The sequence below is a fragment of the Vombatus ursinus genome, unplaced genomic scaffold (genome assembly GCF_900497805.2).
Source record: "Vombatus ursinus unplaced genomic scaffold, bare-nosed wombat genome assembly UNPS02014924.1, whole genome shotgun sequence".
Lineage (NCBI taxonomy): Eukaryota > Metazoa > Chordata > Mammalia > Diprotodontia > Vombatidae > Vombatus > Vombatus ursinus.
In genome coordinates this window covers 6696484-6720878 of record NW_020954702.1, presented here as the reverse complement: position 1 = coordinate 6720878, position 24395 = coordinate 6696484, and the positions used below count along the sequence as shown (strand labels likewise).

General features: G+C 36.7%; 1 protein-coding gene across 2 annotated transcripts in view; it reads left to right on the top strand.

Annotated features, from left to right (window-relative positions):
* Positions 1 to 24148, top strand: part of UBASH3A (ubiquitin associated and SH3 domain containing A) — an 83637-nt gene extending 59489 nt beyond the window's left edge. The window contains exons 7-15 of one of the 2 annotated variants that reach the window (XR_003567455.1): positions 131 to 254; positions 3245 to 3344; positions 8889 to 9011; positions 11223 to 11315; positions 12832 to 12976; positions 19204 to 19304; positions 20181 to 20290; positions 22674 to 22777; positions 23847 to 23918. Coding sequence is in view for 1 of the 2 variants with exons in the window: in XM_027843595.1 (XP_027699396.1) it covers positions 131 to 254; positions 3245 to 3344; positions 8889 to 9011; positions 11223 to 11315; positions 12832 to 12976; positions 19204 to 19304; positions 20181 to 20290; positions 23847 to 23981 (931 nt within the window). In the remaining variant the exon portion in view is untranslated. Of the gene's footprint in view, positions 1 to 130; positions 255 to 3244; positions 3345 to 8888; positions 9012 to 11222; positions 11316 to 12831; positions 12977 to 19203; positions 19305 to 20180; positions 20291 to 22673; positions 22778 to 23846 lie in introns of both variants that reach the window. The other variant, XM_027843595.1, reaches the window with a different exon arrangement.
* Positions 24149 to 24395: the final 247 nt, after the last annotated feature.

The following is a 24395-nucleotide window of genomic DNA, read 5'->3' as shown; positions in this document are numbered from 1 at the left end:
TGCATCATAAATATTTTTTGATGCTGATGATATGTTTAGAATGTTATGGTAAGTGCTACTTTCTGAGACACAAACTCCAAACCTCTGACTGACTTTCTCAATATCTCTCTTGCCTTTATATTTCTAACAGAACTTATACATTTAGTCTAGCCATTGGTCTAGACCCCAAGGACAGTGAACACAGTACTACAATGAACTCTAAATTCCATCATTCATTAATGACAACAAAAGCAAACAAAATACAGGCTTTGAAGGTAATCAAAATTTTCATATTAAAACTACTTATATATTGTCAGTCACACATTTGAATGAAATATTATACTTGTAAGGAAAATTCATATAAAATATGCTCTATTAAGTCTATCTCATTTTTTAACAATGATACATTCTCTATTTTTGAATATTACCTTAGAAATTGCACTGTATTAGCAATAGAAACTTTATACTGTTGATGAGACATAAAGCCTAATTACCTAACACCTGTCCTCTATCCTTCTGGTCTCAACTGAAAGGGATCCTCTTTATATTTGGACTTTTTTCCAAATAATAACACCTGGCATTTTTATACCTGAGTTGCTAGGGAGACGAACAAGGATTGTAAGAAAGAACTGAATTTGGCATAAGATTGTGCAATTATGGGCTCTTGGCTAGGGAAAGGGTGCGTATAAAGTGAGTCACAGAGAATGCTTGGGTCTAAAAGTTTGTTGATCTGATTAAGATGTCTTTAAATTGGAAATGGAAGAAGAAAAAAGTGTCTTGATATAGACACTTTATAGACACTTAGACACTAAGCCAAATAAGTCAGAGAACAGCAGATATAACATAGGAAAAATGGCAGCTCTGCAGAAGTAGTGTTCTGAATTGAATTGAATTAACAGAATATTAGAGTTGGAATGAACCTTCTAAGATACTTAGGTCAAACCATACCTGTACAAGAATACTCTCTACAACATTACTAGAGAAGTGTTCATTAAGCCTTTGCTTGAAGACTTCTAGGGAAAGTGGACTCTCAGAGCCAGCCCAATCAACTTCAAAATCTCTGCAATGGTATAGGAAGATGACTATTTACCTTATCGACCTACACACATACTAGCAGTTTGGGTTCCCAGAGTATGACTGTACCTCCCCCCTCAGGATTCTAGCAATATACCTTAGGGGTTGTGGCAACATTTTCTCTAATGCTTAAGTTCCCATTCTAGTACATTCTCTCCAATGTTAACCACCTGTGCCACCTACATCCCTGGAAAGAGTGGGCTCAAATTTAAAACAGTTTCAACAATGCATTTTGCCCCTACCAGATTTACGCTCAAATGTGGCATAACTGATGAATGTCTGTCCCTCTTATATGACCCCATATCTGAGTGAAGGGTCAATCCACTGCTGAGCTGGGCCCTGGATGCTCCTCAGGGCTGTGTTAGTAGACTTCAAATTCTGGCTTCCAGACTTCTGGTGGTTCAATCTCCTGACTTTTCAAAGTTCGCAAGATTGAAACCTAGTACAGTGCTCCTTCACCTAAGATCAGAAAAGAATAGACACCACAGAGAATTAACAGAAAAACCATGTACACATGGGCCATGTAGTAGCAGTACCACTGGTGAGATAAAGACCGAAGGCCTTAGTGCCTTTTGAAGTAATTTTCAATTCTGGTTCAGAAGTCAATAGAAAAACTGCTCTTATTCATGTGGTAGCAGAAGAAAACCAATATTTACACTTGCCCTGAAGTCCACCTGGAGATTACATTGGCTCATTGACCAGTCAGTTACATTAGGAAATTAGAAAACTGTACCACCTAACTATATATACCAATCAAATTGCTGAGGGAACATCTTTTGAAAAAAAAAATAGACAAAATAACAATACAGTTGATTTGAAATAATATAAAAATTAGAAACTGAAAAAGGAGACATTTGGTGAAGACAGCAGTGTAAAATGTCACAGAGAAGTCTATTTCTTCCACATTAACCTGAGCAAATATCTGAAAAGGAGCCCAGAAATACCAATTATAAAGAAAACCAGAAAGAAACAGATATAAGTTCTTTAATCGAGTCCAGTAATGAACAAAACAATGACCAGAAGCCATCCGATATCGGTAGGGAATTCACACCAGGGAAATCTGTGCTCTGGTGAACACAAAAGAATAAAGAGTTAGGGAGAGGGGTCACACTGGGGAAAGCAGGAAGCGCTCCACCAAATAGACCTGAAGTTCGTGCACTGAAAAGGGGAATTGCAAGACAGTTAGTAGTTACCTGAAGCCAGATCCTAGCCCTAGACCAGGGGTAAGGAACCTATGGCCTCAAGGCACATGTGGCCCTTTGCCTGAATCCAAACTTATTCTGTGAAGTTTGGATTCAGGCAAAGGGCCACACCAGAGGACCTAGAGGGCCGCATGTGGCCTTGAGGTTGCAGTCTTCTCACCCCTACCTAGACTATCAGAAGAGGATAGAACCAGACTCCAAAGGCCTGACAATATACTCCTGGAAGCACTGGGAGCCACAGCAGAAGACAGGGCCAACTCAACAACAAGGAATTAGTACCCACAGAGCTGTGCAGGAGACCTGACATGAGTGGGATCCTTAATACCATCCTGGAACAAGTCAGGTACCCAGAAGGTCAAGGAATCAACTCCTGATTAGGGATTGTGAAAAGAGAAGACAAAGACCGGCTGACACTAGAACCCTCAGTAGACTGCTGGCGATGAAGACCAAAGCCAAGGAATCAGGCAAACACTGGGCCCAACACCAGCCGCCCTATCTGAAAAGGCATCACTAGAGGCAACCAGATGGATCCAAACAAGGTTTAATTAACCCAGGAGGCTAGCCCAAGCACAAAATCCCAGGTTAACCAGAATTTACCATAATTATAGAGGAAAAGTGTCTATGAAAGGAAAGTCCTATTTCTTTGTCAGTGTGCTGCAATATTATTAGAAGTAATGATCCTTAGATAGGGCAGTTTGATTTTAGAAAAAATTTAGAAAGAATGTTTGAAATCACAAGACCTGTGCTCAAGTCCCAATTACTAGTTGTGTGATATTGTGTAAGCCACTTAACATCTTTAGGTCTTTACTTTTCTTCCGTAAAAAGGAGATAACAATCATTGTCTTACCTCCCTCACAGAGTGGATTTGAGGATGAAAAATGTAAAAAGCATTTGATAGTCTGTAAAAACACTCTATTAATGTAGGGCTTAAATTATTATAGCAGATGTTTGACATTGAAATGCTGTTTTTTTCCTTCTTATTTTCTCAGGCACTGACACATAAAAGAAGCCTTTTGGTGGTGCGTCATGGGGAAAGGGTAGATCAGATCTTTGGGAAGTCTTGGTTGCAGCAATGTTCAACTATAGATGGTAGGTTAAATCAAATCCTGGATCCAAATTAGATTGATATGTTGAAATCAGTTCTTCACCCATTATGCCAGATTCTTCATTCCTTGGTACACATTGTGCATTTTATGGCAAGTGCCCCAGATTATCACTTTTAGATTCTACTTAGCTTTAGGTTCAAAATACTTACATAGTACTCTGAGTCCTCCTTCCCACTCTGGATACATTATGGTCCCCTCCCCCCCCAAAAAAACAAACAAACAAACAAACAACAATAATAAAAACAACCAAGCCATTAATCACACTGTTAACATAAAATTATATTGAAAACAAGAACAATTTATTTAACATTGCAAGCTTACTCACCAGGAGCAATGCTTACCATCAACCAGATCTACTTGCTCTTACTCACCAATGATGATGCCCAAAAAGGTGGTTTGTCATTGGGCTAGTGATTGGCTAGGCAGAGTTGCAAACCCAGTCATCTGACTTGCAGTTCATTGTATTTTGTACTACAAGAATGTTCATTTTAATTTATTTTCTGTACAATGTAATATGGAGAGAAATTTTGGGAACTTAATCTGAGCATCTCAGGTAAAAGTCATTATAAAATGTATATTATATACATGAAGCATAGCAGGAAGAGGAATTTTTAGAATTTAGAAACATGGTTATCAAAAGTAATCTGGGCATCTCAGGTGAAGTATATTATATTTTGTGGTATATTAAAATCCACAATACACATGAATTCCTTTGAGTAACCTACCATCCCTTTTATCAAGTCAACAAGCATTTGGTAGTAAGTAGGAAACAATTCCAAAAACAGCTAAAAACACTTGCAATTTGTACTATATAAGACTACAGTGAAATGCTTCTTCAAACAAAAATTCTATGTATTTATTGAGCACCTACTGTACTCTAGACATTCTGCGAGATACTAAAGAGAGTACAAAGAATAGAGCTTATAAATGAGTAGTGGAATAACAGCTAGGCACACTTTGAAAAAAATAACCAGTGAAATTAAAAATATTGAGGAAAGATCTTGGATATTCTCCTTCCCACTAGCTACTTTAGTATCTTAGTATCTATCCTCCACACAAAATTCAGCTATAATTTATGTTGTTCTAAGCATTATACTCTTCTAGAGAGCTGACTGTTTTCTTCGGGCTTCATACTTTAAAAACCACCTAATCAAGAGCAATGTGCAGAAGATTCAGCTCAAAGACAGTTCATGTGAAAAAGGCCTGTAAGTTTTAATAGACTACAAACTCAATACACGTCAATAGTATCAGGAAGCAATCCGAGAAAGTTACTGTAATCCTAGGGTAAGGAATGTCCAGAAAACAGAAGGTGATGTCCCTGCTATACTCTGTCTTGGTCAGACCACATCTAGAGTATCATATCCTGCTGTAAGGAAGGTCATTGAGAAGCTAGAGGAGGTCAGGTAATATGGTTAGGGGACTCAAAACTAGTTTACTTGAGAATCCACTAAAAGAATTGACATTGTTGAAGAAAAGTCTTTAGAAAGATATCACATAGTGTGTGATCCTGGTGCTTAAGACATATTTGGCTTGATCAACCAAGAGAACTATTCCAAAGACTGTCATTTGGGAGAAGAAATAAGCTAACACTGCTTGATCCCAGGAAACAAGACTAGTAACTAACTAATGGGCAAAAGTTACACAGAAAATAATTTTCAATTAAATTAAAATCAACAAGCAATTTGTTAAATGTCAGCTATGCTAGACACCATGCTAAATGCTAGAAATACAAAGACAAAAAGAAAATAGTCCCTTCAAGGAGCTTACATAACTTGTACTCAGAAAAGTAAATGCACACAGATAAGTGTGTGCGTGTGTGTGTGTGTGTGTGTGTGCGCGTGCGTGTGTGTGTACACATATATAACTAATATTAACACCTTGGGAGATCAGAAAAGACTTATCATAAGAGGTAGCACTAAAACTAAGTCTTAAGGGGAGCTAGAGATTCCAAAAGCCAGAGCAAAAGAGGGAAAATATTCCAGGTTGGAGGACAGCCTATGAAAAGGCATGGAGAATACAAATGGAGTGTTACATTTGGGGACTAGCAAGTAGGCTACTTTGGCTGAAATATAAAGTATATGAGGGGAAGTAACATAAAAACAAACTAGATTCTAGACTCTAGAAAGATAGTTTGGAGGCAGACTGCGAAGGGTTTTAGTTTGTATTTTTTCCTATTTGCAGTAAGGAGTAGGTGAAATCTCTTATGCAGGGGAATGATATAGTCAGGCCTATACTTTAGGAAGATTATTTTGGCACCTATGTAGAAAATAAAGGGAGAAACTAAAGGAAGGAAGACCAGGTAGAAGGTTACTGAAGTAGTTCAGTTCAGAGCTGGACTCCCTTAAAGAAAGGGAGTTGGATTCAAGAGATATTGAGGAGAAAGAAATGAAAAAAACTTGGTAACTAGTTTGGATAGGGGTAGGTGTGGAAGTGGTTAGTGAGATGGAAGAATTGAAGATGGCTCTAGGATTAGGAACTAGATGACTGGAAGATGGTCATGCTTTAAACAGAAATATGGAAGTTTTGAGGATGGGAAGATTTTAGGGGGAAAACAATTCAATTTTTATACATATTAATATTCAGTTGCCTTGCACAGCATGTAGGGGAAGACATCTACTAATCAGTTTTTGATGCAGAAATAGAGCTCAGAGAACTAAAAAAGTAAATTTTGCCATCACCTATGGTGTTGATAGAGCAGCTAGGAGGTGCAATGGACAGAGCTCTGGGCCTGGAGTCAGGAAAACCTGCATTCAAACCTGGCCTCAGACACTTATTAGCTATGTGACACTAGGCAAGTCACTAATGGAGAAAGAAATGGCAAACCAATTCAGTATCCTTGCCAAGAAAACTCCAAGTAGAGTCACAAAGAGTTGGACATGACTGAAATGACTAAACAACAACATTGTAATGATACTTTAATTCAAGGGATCTGATGAGATCACCAAGAAAGTGTAAAGAAAGAAAAAGATCTAGAGGAAATGGAGATTCACATTCACAGTTAGGAGGTATGGCCCAGCAACAGAGACTGAGAAGAAGAGGTTGACTAGTATGAAAAGAACCAGGAGTGAATAGTAAAACCTGAAGCTAGTATCCAGGAGGAGAGGTTGTTTCCAGTGTTATATGCTGCAGGGAGGTCAAGAAGGTTGAATATTAAAAAAAAAAAAGGATGAATATTGGGGGAAGGGGGAAGCATTGGATTGAGAGCCTAGACATTATCTTTCAAGAAATTATCAAGGAAAACTGCTGTGTTATTCTAGAACCATAGGGAAATTGAAAGAATCTACCAATCACTTCCTGAAAGAGATCCCAAAATGAAAAGTCCCAGGAATATTATAGCCAAATTCCAGACCTCCCAGGTCAAGGAGAAAATATTGCACACAGCCAGAAAGAAATAATTCAAGTATTGTAGAGCCACAGTCAGGATAACACAAGATTTAGCAGCTTCTACATTAAAGGATCAAAGGACTTGGAATATGATATTTGGAGGGCAAAGGAGCTAAGATTACAACCAAGAATCACCTACCCAGGAAAACTGAGTATAATCCTTCAGGAGGCAGAGGGAGGGATGAAAATTCAATGAAATAGAGGACTTTCAAGCATTCTTGATGAAAAGATCAGAGCTGAACAAAAAAATGGACTTTTAAATACAAGACTCAAAAGAAGCATGAAAAGGTAAACAGGAAAGAGAAATCATAAAAAAATTAATAAGGCTAAACTGTTTTCATTCTTATATGGGAAGATGATACTTGTAACTCATAAGAAATTTCTCATTATTAGGGCAGTTAGAAGGAGTATGCATAGACAGAGGGCACAGGCATGAGTTGAATAAGAAAGGATGATATCTAAAAATAAAATTAAATTAAATTAAGGGGTGAAAGAGGAATGAAATGGTAGAAAAAGAAAGGGAGAGATAGAATGAGGCAAATTGTCTCACATAAAAGAAGCAAGAAAAAGCTTTTAAAGTAGAGGGGAAGAGGGGGAGTTGAAGGGGAGTGAGTGAACTTTATTCTCATCAGAATTGGCTCAAAGGGAATAACATGTACACTTAATCAATTATAGAAATCTATCTTACCCTACAGGAAAGTAGGAGGCGAAGGGGATAAGAGAAGTGGGGGAGGGGTGATAGAATGGAGGGCAGATTGGGGAAGGGGTAGTCAGAAGCAAAACACTTTTGAGGAAGAACAGATTGGAAGGAGAGAGAGTAGAATAAATAAGGGGCGGGGAATAGGATGGAAGGAAGTACAGTTAGCAATCATAACTGTGAAAAAAATTTTGAAGCAAGTTTCTCTGATAAAGGCTTCATTTCTCAATGATATAGAGAACTGAGTCAAATTTATAAAAATAAGAGTCATTCCCCAACTGACAAATGATCAAAAGATATGAACAGTTTTCAGATGAAGTAATCAAAGCTATCCATAGCCATATGAAAAAAATGCTCTAACTCACAATTGATTGAAAAAACGCAAATTAAAACATTTCTGAGATACTACCTCATGCCTATTAGATTGGCTAATAGAACAGAGAAGGAAAGTGACAGGTGTTCGAGGGGATGGGGGGGGAATGAGACACTAATGCACTGTTGGTAGACTTGTGAACTGATTCAGCCATTCCATAGAGCAATTTGGAGCTATCCCCAAAGGACTATAAAACTATGCATACCCTTAGGCCTTGCAATACCACTACTAGGTCTGGATACCAAAAGAGATTTAAAAAAAAAAAAGGAAAAGGGACCTATATGTACAAAAATATTTCTTTTCTGATGGAGCAGAGAATTAGAAATTTGAGGGGATGCCCATCAATTGGGGAGTGGTTGAACAAATTGTGGTATGTGATTATGATGGAATACTATTGTGCTGTAAGAAATGATGAGCAGGATTCTCTCAGAAAAACCTGAAAAGACATTATCTGATGCAAAGTGAAATGTACTATATACAAAGTAACAGCAATATTCTAAGATGATCAGCTGTGAATGACTTAGCTATTCTCAGCAGTAAAATAATCCAAGACAACTCTAAAGGACTTATGATGAAAATGCTATCCATCCCCAGAGAAAGAACTGATGGTGTCTGAATATAGATTGAAGCATACTTTTTTTTAATTTTCTTTATTTTTCTTGAGGTTTTTTGTTTTGTTTTGTTGTTTGGTCTATGTTTTCTTTCACAATATAACTTACATGGAAATATTTTGCATGACTACACATGCATAACCTATATTGAATTGCATACTTTCTCAAAGGAGAGAGAGAGGAAGGAGGAGAATTTGGAACTCAAAGTTTTAAAAATGAATGTTAAAAATTGTTTTTACATGTAACTGGGGAAAAATAAAATACTTAATAAATTCCAAAAAAAGAAGAAGATAAGGTTTAATGACTACATGTTGGTGATATTGTAGAAAAAAATTGACATAAGTTTGATTAGATGACCACTGAAACCATCTGAAATCTTGAATTTAGACAGTAAGATGTTTTAAAACACAAATTTTCACCAACTTAAATTAATTGTAACTAAAGCACTGATTTTTTCCTTAGGAAACTACTATAGACCAGATATGAACTTCCCTTCTAATCTGCCAGAAAGGAAGAATGGACTCAAAAATTTTGAAAATGATCCACCTTTATCTTCCTGTGGCATTTTCCAGTCCAGACTTACAGGTATGTATCAGATTTTTTCTTTAATGTGGCATTAATACCAAGAACTGAAATTTTAAACTATGTGTTTAGAAAGTACAAAGAGGTAGGGAGATTCATCACTTTGCAAATGATTGATATTTTTTTAAATAAAATTATGCCTCACATTTCTTTTTCTTCAGAATTTATTACTTCTTTATTCCCCTAGTTTTGTCATCAATTCAATGATTTATTGCTTTCAGTTTAGTTAATTTCTTTATTTTAAGGATTTCTATATTGGTATTTAATTAAATTTTTTTTTAATTGTTGGCTTTCTGGTATTTTTAGTTACATTTCTAATGCATTGACTGGTTCTTTCTTTTTTTGTTAATCTATTACTTCTTCAGTTTAACACTATGTCCAAAATTTACTTTCTCCATCATAGCTTTTTAGGTCTGAGAGGGATCTTAGAGAATATCAGGTCCAATATCCTTATTTAAAAGATGAGGAAAATTGATAATCCCAAAGACTGGGAAAGGACTCATTTATATGACCAAAATTCCAAAGAAAAATAGTAGTCTGGCAGAAATTAGGTTTAGACCAACTCCTCACATCATACACCAAGATAAGCACCAAATAGATAAAAGACAGACAGAAAAAGTCAGATCTTAAACAAATTAGAGAAGCAAGAAAGAAATTAATTTTTGGATCTGTGGATATGGAAATATTTCATGTTTAATCAAGTGATAAAGAGGAACATGAGAGGTAAAATGGAAAATTTTTGATAATGTAAAATTTAAAAGTTTTTGCACAAGTAGTTCTAATATAACAAAAATTAGAGGGGAAATAGGTAGCTGAGGAAAAAATTCTTTGTAGAAAGTTTTCTGATAAAGATTTCTTTTCCAGAATATATAAGGAATTGATTCTATTTTATAATGCTAAGATCCATTCTCTAATAGGTAAATAGTCAAAGGATATGAATAGACACTTTTTAAAAGGAAGACATTTAAGCTATCAACAATTACATGAAAAAAATAGAACCATTCCCAAATTATGTATTTTATTTGATGCAATGATACTAGTATGAGTCTTGTAACCACAAAAAAAATCAAAGAAAGAGAAAAAGGATCTCTGTGTACAAAAATATTTGTAGCAGTTCTTATTGTGGTTGCCAAAAATTAAAAACTAGGGCCAGCTAGGTGGCATAGTGAATAGAACACCAGCCCTGAAGTCAGGAGGACCTGAGTTCAAATCTGGCCTCAGACCAAACACTTGACACTTACTAGCTATGTGACCCTGGGCAAGTCACTTAACCCCAATCACTTAAAAAAAAAATTTAAAAACTAAAGGGAGTCTACTATTACACTACATAGAGGTATATGAATATAATGGAATATCATTGTGTCATAAGAAATGATGATATGGACAGTTTCAGAGGAAAGCAGGAAAACCTTTATGAACTGAAAAAGAATGAAGTGAGCAGAACTAGAAGAATAATTTACACAATGATGACACCACTATAGAGAGGAAAAAAAATTTGAAGCATTTTAGAGCACTGATAAAAGCAATTATAAACCACAATTCCAAAAAAATGAAGATGACACACGCCACTTACCCCCTGAAAAGAGAGGTGATGAAATTAAAGTACGTAATTTTTGGACATAGCTAAATGTGTTTTTGCTGAACTATGCAGCTATGTATTGAGGACTTTCTATTTTTTTTTAATTATTATCTGCTCAATGGGGAGAAGGGGTAGAAGGAGAAATTAATTAATTTTTCCAAGTTCATCACTTGAAAATTTTTTAAAAACACTTTTTTAAAAGATAAGAAAAATGAGTCACACAGAAATGAAATAACCTGTTACAAGTCACAGAGCTAATGAATATCAAAACTAGAACTAGAATCTAGATATCCTTAAATTCAGATAATCTTCTTTCTCTGCAGCACATCAAACTATTGTTTGACTTCTTTGTATCTGTACATGTGTCTGTGCAGTTGAGTGTGTATATGAGCACAAATTTCCACCTACAAATCAGTTTTACTGGCCTATACTCATTCTGTATATTTTTTGTAGTAATAAAAAAAATGTCAAAGGAAGGGAATCTATAGCAAGAGATATCCTGTTTTTCATTTTACTGAGGGGGAATTTAGTTGAGTGCATTTCTTTTCCCTATAGATTAGTAAGGAAAACACCTATAACTCATCCATGGTTAAATTTAGGTTAAAAGGAGGAATTTAATGTCTTTTGTTTTCCAGGAGAAGCTCTACTAGATAGTGGCATCAAAATTAGCTATATGTACTGTTCACCAGCACTGCGATGTATACAGACAGCAAAACACATCCTAGAAGGTAAGTGTTAAATATTTAAATAAGTTTCCATCACTTCATTAGAAAAATTGTAATGATTATTCACTGAATTTTATAATGTTAGTACTAGATTGGACCTTAGAGTTCATCTACTCCAATTCCTTCTTTTGACAGTTGAGGAAATTGAGGCCCAAAGAAGTCAAATTGTTTGCTCCGGGTTACATAGCTAATAAAAATAGCTAGTAAATGGGAGACAGGACTAAAGCTCAGGCTTCCTGACTTACAGCCTAGTGTTCTTTTCCCTATCCCACACTACTTCTTTCCAATGACAGAAGAGAATTCAGCATAGCTGAGAACTTAACTGATAATTAATTCAGAGAGCTCTCAACACCTACTCTCTGAGAGTGATCAGAATTATATTATTGTATTATAATTATAATATAAAACATTTATTATAAATTATAAAACATACTTCTAAAAACTGCGAGATATCATCCTAATAAAGATTTCTCAATAGAGCAAGATTGTAAGAAAAGCAAGATACTTCCACTGAAGGAGAAGATAAGCAAAAAATAGTTGTTTCATCCTTCACACTTTTGTTAATTGAACTTGTGGAGGCCCAAGACTATTAGTTTTACTGGAATCTTTGGGAATATATCTTTAACCTAGGAGCCTCTGTGGCCCACAAGAAAATTACTGTCTTTGGGTTCAATGTTTATCAGAACTGAACCTAGGCAAGGCTGTTGAATTATGATATAGAGCATTTCTCTTCATTGGAAATGTTAGTCTCATATGTCAGAGCTCTGCTTCTTGCTCTCACAACAGCAAAGGCAAGAAGGTCCAGCTTTGGAAGTCAAGCCACTTCCATCAACAGAAAGGGTTGCTTTCTCTCAAGTCTATTGAATCACTGTCCATGGAGCATGCTACAGACCTATTAGGTCAATATGAAATCTCAATTTTCCTGAAACAGCTCTGTCTTGATTGTTACTCTCCCATGTGCCATTGAATTAACCAAATATTCAGTTGCTAAAGAAACTCTGCCCTACAGAGAATTAAGGTGCTATCTTGAAGATGACCAACAAATACTGTGGCTAATAGTTGGTCATCTGTACATCACTCAAGTTACATAGTTTCTTAGGTTGGATAATGTTTTTATTTCTTCTCTGGACCAATTTTCATCCTTATATCAATGACATTTAGTTTACCTATACAATTGTACCAATTTCATTTTTCCATGATTCCATTTACACATAACTTTCCGGCTCCTATGTTGTCTATGATTGTACTAGGCTCACTAACGACACTGTTATTTATTGAGTATAAAGGTATGGTAACAAATATAGAGATTATGGGGTCATTTACTACCTTCACAATGATTTGGTTTGTTGTACAGCTGTTTTTTTTTTCCCCAGCAATATTTTCTTGAGAGCACCATAGTCTTCAACTTATTTTCTTTAAAATATGGTGTTTGAGCATGTTCATGTGCTAATTGTTGGAATCTAAGGTTCAATTACATATAACCCAAATCACCACAAAATGTGTTTTCTTTTGAATCCAGAACTCAAACAGGAGAAATCACTGAAAATCAGAGTGGAACCTGGACTCTTTGAATGGACTAAATGGGAAACAGGTGAAACACTCCCTGCCCTCATGACACTGGGTGAACTGACCAAAGCAAATTTTAATGTTGATGTTGATTACAGGTATGCTAGCCTTATATTTTTTCCCTTTAATTTTCTGTACTCCCATGCTTCACATCATTTAAACTTTGGACAACTCTTCTAAGATTGAATTAATTAAACACACAAGCACCATGCTTAATATGCTACAGTACATACTACAGCATAAGCAATGTACTTACTAGGTCCTGGGGATACCAAGACCAAAGTGAAACAGTCCATGCTCTCAAGGAATTTACATTCTAACATGTACATCAATTTATTGTTGTTGTTTTGTCAATTAGTCATGTCTGACTCTTCATGACTCCATTTGGGGTTTTCTTGGCAAAGATACTGGAGTAGTTTGCCATTTCCTTCTCTCACTCATTTTACAGATGAGGAAACTGAGGCAAACAAGGTTAAGTAATTTTCCCAGCATCACACAGCTAGTAAGTGTTTCAGGCCAAATTTGAACTCAGGTCCTTCTGACTCCAGGGCTGGCACTCTTTCCACTGCACCTCCTAGCTGTGTGTGTACATCACTAAGTATATAAATATATATATATATATATACATATGATAAATACAAAGTATCTTTGGAAAGAGAGCTCTAACAGCAATTAAGGGATCAGAAAAGGCCTCATTTAGAAGTGATTTGAAGAGAGACAAGAATTGTGACCTGTGTGTGATATTCACCCTCTGAATGTAACAGGAAAGAGTATTCAGGAAAGAGAGATTGGAGTTTCAAGGTTACCATCTTTTCTAGGTATGCAGCCAAGCAAAAGAAGCTGCTCCTCCTCAGGTGGTAGAAGAACACAGGATGTCTCCTCCTAGAGTCAGAATGCCTTCATGTTATGAGATCTGGACATGCCCCAAGCTTCCATTACATTAAGAAGATAATTTTATCAGTTTCATAAATGATAGATTAGAGAGAAATAAGAATGGAGAGAGGAAGACTAATCAGGAAGCAATTGCAATAGTCCAGATGAGAGGTGATGAAGGTCAGACTAAGATATTGACTGTGTAAGTGGCAATGGACCAAATATGACATCATGAATGTAGAAGAATGTAGATAAGATTTTGTAACTGATTGGATATGTTGGGTGAGTGAGTGTGATGAGGTAAATAGTGTCTTTATGAAGGAAAGTGAATATCTGAAACTAAATTTTTAACTCTTTTTCAATTTGACAAGTCCTAAATAATAGCATTGCATTGTGTAAGATACAAAGTTAATAAAAGACATGGCCTGTGCTTTCAAATCAATTCAATACAAAGAAGGGGAAGTTGGAGGGAATGTCAAGTCTAAGATGATTAAAAATTGGGTGGGGCAGGCTATAAAAGACTTTGAATGCCAGTGGGGTTATATCTGATCCTTTAGGTGGCAGGGAGCCATTGGAGTTTATTGAGCATGGGGGTGACATGGTCAGATCCGAACTTTAGGAGGAACACGTTGGCAGATGATTGAAGGATGGACTGGAGTGGGGAAAGACTTGAAGTAAAGAAACCAACCAGCAGGCTATTGTATTAGTCCAGGTGTGGAAGGCTTGCACCAGGGTAGTAACAGTTCAGAAGGGAGAAGGGGGCATAAACAAGAGATCTCGCCAAGGTAGAAAGGACAGAACCCAACTGATTGATGGGGCTGAGAGAGAGTAAGGATTTGAGGATGACACACCTACTAGGGGACAGGAATGATGGCGGTATGCTCAATAGTCATAGGAAAGTTAGGAAGAAGAGAGAGTTCAAGGGAAAGATAATAATTCTGTGTGGGACATGATGATTTTAAGATGTCTACAGGATATCCAGTTTGAGATATGTAATTAGGAGTTGGAGACTAGAAGTCAGCAGAGAGGTTAAGGTTGGTCAAGTACTTCTAAAAGTCACCTGCAGAGATGACAATTGAATCAATGAGGGCTAATGAGTTCACCAAATGAAATAGTATAGGTGAACACAATTGATCAAGCACATATTAATTTATGATAGGGCCCTCCCATGGGAAATTACATAAAGAGATTGCTTATACCTTCAATTGTAAGGTTACAGATGTCTCCATACTACTCCTGTTTCATAGACTGCACTGGATGTCCTTCTGCTGGTTACTAATAAGCTTCTCCTGATGCTGCTCCTGTGGTCATTGATGGATACTCCTTGGGAGAGCAATTAGGCAGACTAATGGAGTCTCTACTGCCTCCAGTTCTGAATCAAACACAATCTTTGGTTAGGGTATTGAAATGCTCTCTTAGAAAAAACAGAGGCAGAGCCAAGATGGCAGAGTGAAAGCAGTCACTTGCTTGAGCTCTCACCTAAACCCCTCCAAATTCCTATAAAAAAAAGGCTCTAAACAAATTCTAAAGCAGCAGAACCCACAAAAAGACAGAACAAAACAAATTTCCAGCCCAAGACAGCCTGGATGGTTGATCAGAAAGGTGTAACGCGTGAGGCTGGGAGAGGAGAGCAGTTTGGCGTGGGCGCACAGGCCACAGCGACCCTGGAACAGGCCTCAGAGGACTGAGTCATGGGCAGTTGTGGAGGTTTTCAGACTTCTCAATCCAGGAATGCCAAAAACAACTTGCAAGGTCTGTGGGAAAAGTCTGTGTCAGCGGGGAGAGAGAGAAGCTGGTGGTCTCAGCTCCAGTCCCCGAGCTCAGCGGGGGTAGCGGCTGCCTCCTGAGCTTCCAGCCCACATACTGAGGGGGAATCAAGCAGTTGGTCAGAGGGGGATTGCAGGGATCTCTCTGCTGGTGCAGGATTCTCTTGCTTTGCCCATGCTTAGATCTGGGTCACAGTTCTGGGTGGTAGTCCTGGGGCAAGGAGGAGCGCTGGCATGGTGGAGCTTATAATGGCTGTGGAGAGGAAATCCTCCTCACAGTTCCAAGACAGAAAAGAGTGCTCATAGACCAGAGCACAGGCCAGGAAAGGAGTAAACACCTCGCCCTTGATCATACTACCTTAGAAGAACTGAAAATTTCCAGATCCCTAGAAGTATCTCTGAACACAGCTGCACAAAACCCCTGAAGCTTGGGACAATACATTCTCCACACTGGAAACAGACTCCTACCTTAACAAAGAGTTTATAACTCAAGTAATTGACTGGGATCATGAGCAAACATCGCAAAAAGAGTCAGACTATATTATCCTACTTTGATGACAAAGAAGATCAAAACATACAACCAGAAGAAGACAATGAAGCCAAAGCTCCTACATCCGAAGCCTCCAAGAAAAATATGAATTGGTCCCAGGCCATGGAAGAGCTCAAAAAAGATTTTGAGGGGCAGCTAGGTGGAACAATCAATAAAGCACTGGCCCTGAAGTCAGGAGGACCTGAGTTCAAATCCAGCCTCAGACCAAACACTTGACACTTACTAGCTGTGTGACCCTGGGCAAGTCACTTTACCCCAATTGCCAAAAAAAAAAATAGCCTAACCCAAATGGAAAAAGAGGTCCAAAAAGCCAATGAGGAGAAGAATGCCCTTAAAAGCAAAATTAGCCAAATGAAAAAGGAAGTCCAAAAGCTTACTGAAGAAAATACTTCCTTAAAAATTAGAATGGAGAAATTGGAAGATAGGGGCAATTTGAGAAATCAAGGCACTGTAACACTAATCAAAACAAATGAAAAAATAGAAGAGAATGTAAAACATCTCATTGGAAAAACAACTGACCTGGAAAATAGATCCAGGAGAGAAAACTTAAAAATTATTGGACTATCTGAAAGCCACGATCAAAAAAAGAGCCTGGACTTTCTTTCAATAAATTATCAAGGAAAACTTCCCTGATAATTTAGAACCAGAAGGCAAAATAGAAATTGAAAGAATCCACTGATCACCTCCTGAAAGAGATCCCCAAAGGAAAACTCCTAGGAATGTTGTAGCCAAATTCCAGAATTCCCAGCTCAAGGAAGATATTGCAAGCAGCCAGAAGGAAACAATTCAAGTATTGTGGAAATACAATCAGGATAACACAAAATTTAGCAGCTTCTACATTAAGGGTCTGGAGGGCATGGAGTATGATATTCCAGAGGGCAAAGGAATTAGGACTACAACCTAGAATCACCTACCCAGCAAAACTGAGTATAATCCTTCAGGGGGAAAAATGGATATTCAGTGAAATAGAGGACCTTCAAGCATTCTTGCGGAAAAGACCAGAACTGAATAGAAAATTTGACCTTCAAATACAAGACTCAAATGAAACTTGGAAGAGGTAAAGAGGAAAGAGAAATCATAAGAGACTTATTCAGGTTGAAGTGTTTACACTCCTGCAGGAAAAGATGATATTTGTAACTCATGAGTCCTTTGTCAGTATTAGGATAGTGGGAGGGAAAAAATTATATGTTTGTATAGATAGATAGATAGAGGACACAGGGTGAGTTGAAGATGAAGGGATGATATCTGGAAAATAAAATAAGGGGTGGGAGAAGATTATACTGGGAGAAGGAGAAAGGGAGAAGTAGAATGAGGTAAAATATCTCACATGAAACAGACAAGAAAAGGCTTTTACAGTGGAGGGGAAATGGGGGAAGGTGAGAGGGAATGAGTGAATCTTATTCTCATAGGATTTGGCTTAAGGAGGGAATAACATACACAATGGGGTATGGAAATCTATCTTACTCTACAGGAAAATAAGGGAGGAAGGGGACAAGAGAGCAGGGGGTTGATAGAGGGGAAGGCAGATTGAGGGAGGGGATAAAAGCAAACACTTCTGAGCAGGGACAGGGTCAAAAGAGAGAATAGAATAAATGGGAGGTAGGATAGGATGAAGGGAAATATACTTAGTTTTTCACAACAGGACTACTGTGGAAGTGTTTTGCATGACTACACATCTATAACCTGTATCGAGATGCTTGCCTTTTCAATGAGGGTGGGTGGGGAGGGAGGAAGGGAGAAAATTTGTAACCCAAAGTTTTAAAAACACATGTTAAAAATTTTAAAAAAAGAACAGAATTCCTTACCTGGCTCTGAGTAGGACGTGATGTGGGAATCAAGTGGACTGTCTTTTTCTGTCTGCAAGGAGCACAATGAATCAATAGATCTCTCTCTCTAGGAAATTCAGTGCCTAAAGTTCTCAAATTCAGGAAATCCTAAACTTGAAATTACCCAGAAGGGCATTTTCTAAGTTGGTGCTATCCCAAAACCTTCCTTCTAGAAGGTAGGATTTTAGAATCATGCTCTTTAGGAAATTCAGAACACAGGAACCTGGAGTTCAGGAAGTATTGTCTTTGAATCACCTTCTCAGGATGCTCATGTTTCTTATGGGCATTTGCTTCTGCCACAAGTTGTCATTACTCTTTCCAAATTAATTTTTTAAATTAAAGGAAATCTATTTTTTCTCTCTCTTAACACCTACCTCATTGGGAAAAATGAAAAACAGATTACTTGTAATAGGTATCCATAATCAGGCAAAATAAATCCCCTCATTTTCTGTGTTCAAAAAATATGTCTCATTTTCACCCTGAATCTACTTCTGTGTCAGGAAGTAGATAACATAGTACATCACTGGTCTACTGGAATCATGAATAGTCATTGCACCTCAAAATTCATGACTTTTATAATATTTAGTTCTTTTTGGTTTGATCACTTCAGTCTGTATCAGTTCATACAAATCTTCTGAAAAACAATTTGAAATTATACTCAGTTACTATACAATGCATATCCCTTGAACCAGACATACCACTGTTAGTCCTATACCCAGAATAGATTGCACAAAAATGTTAATAGCAGCTCTTTTGTGCTGTCAAAAAATGGAAATTAAGAGGATGCCCATCAATTGAGGAATGGCTAAACAAATCATGGTGTATGAATGTAATGAAATAGTATTGTACTGTAAGAGATATTTTTATTTCTGATTCTGGTGGAGGTCCAGAGAAGAGAGACAGGATTAATCCTTCTCTATTACCTTGTCACACTGGAAGAATCACAAGAGAAAAAAATGAAAATCATATTTTCAAGAATTTAGAGATTCCTTAAGCATTCAGTTGTTCTTCTGGAGCTGACTCCTCAAGCCAACTCAAACTAAAAACAGTTTGCTTTTCCAAAAAAATGACCAAAGATCTGATTGATCCTCAGCCACTGAATCACTAGAAGTTTCCTATATTCCATCAGTTGCCTTCACCCAAGGGCCAACACCTTGTCACATTATCTGGTTTTTTGGTTCTTCTTTTCTTTTTTTTAAGGAAACTGTTTTACGCTGCTATATTATTATTTAGGAAAAAAGCCCCAGTTTTTTCTAGAATAGCCCTGATTCACCATGAGATCTGACTGTTCCCTTTTTCCTCTTTTTTAGATCTGAATTCCCACTTTCCTCCCTGATGCCATTGGAAAGTTATGATGACTATGTGAAAAGGTGTTCTATGACTGTGAAGCAGATTGTTGCTGCCTGCCCAGGTGAAAGCAAATGTTTTTGGCAATGCATATGGCTACTGTCGTTTCCTCTACCTTCAGGATCTTGCTTCTGTATTAGAAACTAGCCAAGATAACTACTATCTAAATAAGTCAGTGTCTTTCTCCCACAGTAGAATTGGGGTACAGCAACTTTGGGGTTCATTTAATGGCTTGATTTAATAGTTGTCAATCTTTTTGAAGTTCTAGTTATCTCTTTTTCTCATGCCCTCATTCCCCCTATCCAGTTCTATCTTAGGTCAGAGCAAAGATATTAGAGCAAATACAAGTAAATGCATCAAATCAAAATCAAATCATCTTAACATTTTTTTAAATTTAAAAAGAAAAAAATGCAGTAGCTATTTAATAGTGGGTATTATTTGGTATTTGGTGTGGGAGCCTTGCCACTTCTAGGCATGCACTGATTTGCCCATAAAGCTTCACCATTATGCTGATATATTTCACCACCTCACCATTCCCCAAGTAATCTCAATGTTTTGGGAGAATAAAAAAATACCTTCACCCAGGGGGCTTGTAAAAGCCAAATGTTAAATCTTCAGTGTGGGCACTTGCTCACCTTAGAAATGAATAAATATTAAAAATTAGGGTTAATTTATTGTTTTGTTGAAAAGAAAATGATAAAGAAAATGTTGAGAAGGTAGATTAAACTTAAAAGTATTTGGTCATATTACCCATTATTAACAGTGGCTGCTGAATCTTCTCTTTTTAAGTGTTGTGTTTTCAGAAGTCTGGTTGCTAAGCATTTGTCAGCACATTCCTGACTTCACCCTACAAAATATTTCGGGAACCCTAACCTAAACCTTGGGTAATTTCAGTAATCATTACCTTGGTTATCTTTTCTTTTCCTTTCTTTTTTTCCAGGTGGTGTAATTTCAATTGTAAGCCATGGTTCAGCTCTGGACTCCTGCACTCGACCACTACTTGACCTCCCACCCAGAGACATCAGTGATTTTGCACAACTAGTCAGAAAGGTAAATGGATTCTCCAGTAGGAAATCCTATATGGAATACTATTTTCTCTTTGGGTGCTGTACTATGTCCTTGTGCCTGCCACCAATCTCAATGATCAGTGAGTCAGTGAGAAACTAATTCAAGAGGTGGTATAATACTATGGAAAAAATTAATGAATTGGGAGCTAAGAGAAATCTAGTCTTGAGTATTGAGTCATGTGATCTGGAAGAGATCACTTTACCTCCCTGGAACTTGTTCTCTTCATATAGGAAATTAGAGGGTTAAACTGTAAACTGAATGATGACTGAGATCCCTTCCAGCTCCAGATGATATGATCCCTTGCCCTTCCTAGTTCTAATGATTTGATGATTCAATTGGTTTTCTACGGAGGAGAAGGGTCATTACTGTCTTCCTTTATGGAAATAAAAATGTAAGAGGGTTGTTTTGTTTTGTTTTGTTTTGTTTGGCTCACTTATGTAATGAGTATACATGGTGGCCATAAGCCTATGGGGCAGCCCTTGTGGAAAATGTATATTTAGATATATAAAGCCTGATATCTGTAAAGCCCCACTATATATCTGCAGAGGACACTGCTATTTCCACCTTTGGGCAAAGCAGGAGGGCACTTACTATCCATTCTATCTTCAAGAAAGATACTGGGCTAAAATTTTATCCATGTATACATGTCAGATATATGCAGTCTCTTTTGAAATCAGAATAAAAACCACTTACCTGGTCACTCTGGGTGGGAAGTAGTCCTGCCTCAGACTAAGAGGATAATAATTAGCTTAGTTCTCTCTAGTCAACACTTTATTACACACACACCCAACAACAACAACAACAACAAATAGCTAGCAAACATTTATCTAAGCAAGCATTAAACGGAAATCAGTGAAGTTATACAGATTAGAATCAGTAAGATTAAATGAATTCTTTGGCTAAAGAATGATGAAAGTCATATGGGGTTGCTAGTGCTGAGAATCAAGGGATATATTTAGGGGCTAGCTTTCTCCACATGTCCAAAGCTCTGGAGATGCCCATTAGCTATTCTAAAGTTCGTACTTTCTTTCTCTACCCATATTTCTCTCAAACCCTACTTCTCTCTCCTTCAACTGATGGAGTCTGAATGCAGGTTGAAGCATACTTTTTTTTTAATTCTCTATTTTTCTTGGGGTTTTTTTTTCAGTGTTTCACAACATGACTAATATGGAAATCTGTTTTGCGTGACTGCACATGTATACCCCATATCAAATTGCATCTTTTCTCACTGAGGGGCAATGGGAGGGAGGGAGAAAGAGAATTTAAAATTCAAAAAAATTTAAATGAGTGTTAAAAAATTGTTTTCACATGTAATTGGAAATAATAAAAAAAGAAAAGTGGAGGTAATTACAAGAAAAAAGCTCGACCTTTAGGCATTTTTCTCCAGGATCTGGGTGATAGGTGAAGTTGACAAGAAGAAGGAACTTCAAAAGGGAATATTAAATCTAGGTTGATTAAATCTTAGCAAAATCAAATTAAAATCAATTTTTGATTTTACAATGTGATACTCATATCAATAAAAATTCAGTATATATTCCCAAAATATGCATATAAACATATCTATATATATAACATGTATATGTGTATGTGTACATATATATAACATGTGTGTATAATACATTATATACATTACATAACATACATATAATGGACATTTAAAAGAATCTTACAAACTTTTAAATATTTAAAATTTTTATTTAATAACAATATAAAAACCTTTTGCTCCCACTAAAACATTTTACTCATTATTAATATACTAATTTCAGAGTGAGCAGTATGATTGAATCTGCTTCATTATTTTCTAAACATTCTTGTATATATTCTGAGGAATAGCATAAATGGTTAGTTAGCATTTGTCTGCTAGCAACTAGTCATTCTGTTCTTTGTTTCTTTATTTTTAGCTCAGCAGGTAAATTACTTTTAATTTTTTTGTGTGTAATACAACAAAGAATGGATCATAATTGTCAGTGAACATAATAGCTTTTCAGGAATTGTGGTTTTCAGTATATAGTTAATCACCATACACAATACAAAAACAAACATAAGTAAATTATCTCTAATCTCAATTCAGCAGGTTTTCAATATAAATCCAAATTACTCCTTTTTTTTAACGTGTTATCATGCCTTAATTTCCTATTCACATTTAAATGTTTCCTTTTTTTTTAGTAAAACCAGTTTAACTGAATCAAAGGATTGCAAAAAGGGTAAAAATGCATAATGAGGAAATAAAGGTTAAGCTGGAAACAGGTTGTGAAGGGCTTTTAAATTACAAACAGAGGGATTTATATTTAGTCCTAGAGTCAATTGGGAGTATGTGGAGTGCTAACAGGATCAGATGTGTGCTTTAGGAGTATCATTTTTTTAGCTGTTTGGAAGATGATCTGGAGGTGGGAGAGACTTGAGGCAGAGACAACAATTAGGAAGCCATTGTAATTGTCCAAAAAAGAGGAGATGAAGACCTGAACTAAGGTGGGTGATGACTTTGTGACTAGAGAGAAAGGGAGAGATGAGAGGATGTTTTACAGATAAAGATTTGGCAAGAAATTGGATTATGTGGAGTGATCAAAAATGAAGAGTCCCAGATAACACCAAGATTAACAACCTAAGTGAATAGAGGGATGGTGGGGAAATCTGGAAGAAGGGTGAATTTGAGGGGGAAAGTTAATGTAATGAGCTTTGCAATACAGATTACAACCCACTGATCCTACTATCTTTAGGCAGCTCACTCAGTCCAAAGAAAAGGGGGAGGGAGAGGATGAATGGAGCTTTTACTCACAAGTCTTGACTTCAGAATGCAGAGCCCACCCTATACATCACACCTGATATATCCACATGATAATGGGAGCAGACATACTGGGGGTGAGTGGGAGAACATATTCCCATTGGCACCTGCTGTGGTTATCCAAGTAACGGTTAAGAGCACAAAATAGGAGCAGGATGAGTTAGGAACTTATACAGTGAAAGAAAGGGAAAAAGATGAAAGAATACTGGATAATATTCAAGGGTAAACCTTCTCAGCAATACAAGGATCTAAGACATCTTCAAAGGCCTCATGATGTAAAATGCTATCCACATCCAAAGAAAGAAATATGGAGTTTGAATGCAGATGGAAGCATACTACTTGCTATTTTTTTTCTTCTGTTGTGTTTTGTTTCCTCTTTCTGGTGGTTCCTCCTATTGGTTCTAATTCTTACTTACAACATCACTAATGTGAAAATATGTTTAATAGGAATGTATATGTACAGCCTATATCAGATTACATGCCATCTTGGGGAGGGAGAGGGAGAAAAACATAAAACTCAAAAGTTTATGGAAATGATTGTTGATAAATCAAAATACATTAATTTTTTAAAAATTGAAGGGTAAATGTAGCTGTATGAAGATAAGCCTCATGATTGACTGTTATTATCATGCCCTGTATGAATTTAAGGTTTTTGCTGAAGTGAGCATATGGGAGCTCAGTGCTGCTCTGCCTTTATTCAGGCAGTCATTTTGGCCAAAAGTCCTCATTAACAAACTATTAAAATCTCTTTTCTAGATCCCTTCACTTGGCATGTGTTTCTGTGAAGAAGTGGAAGAGAACAAATGGCAGCTGAACAACCCACCTGTTAAAACACTAACTCATGGGTCAAATTCAGCATTTAACTGGAGAAACTGGATACAGGATTGTTAAGAGTTCCCTACATTATTCAATGTAGATTCATAATAAAAAGATGAAAAATATTTCCTCATGACATAGCACCTTATATAACTGTAAAATATTATTATATATATGAAGGGTTTTTTTGTTTCTCTTGGCATCAGTTGTATAAGTAAAACCTACACTTCTGGATTGTGGTATATCTGGTAGTCATTTTTTATTCTAGGGAACTCCAATCTAAGAATATATTAATTTATGAGAGGTTTCATATTGTATTCAGGACCTAAGCATGACTTATATTGGGATGTATCTTTAATGTGTCCTAAGTATTGAAAATGTAAAAATGTGAAAATAAAATTTGCCACTTTTCATCAAAATGAGGAAATATGGCAATAATTTCCAGTTATCCAAGGCCCACCAGTAGACATATGAGCATTTTATTTTATA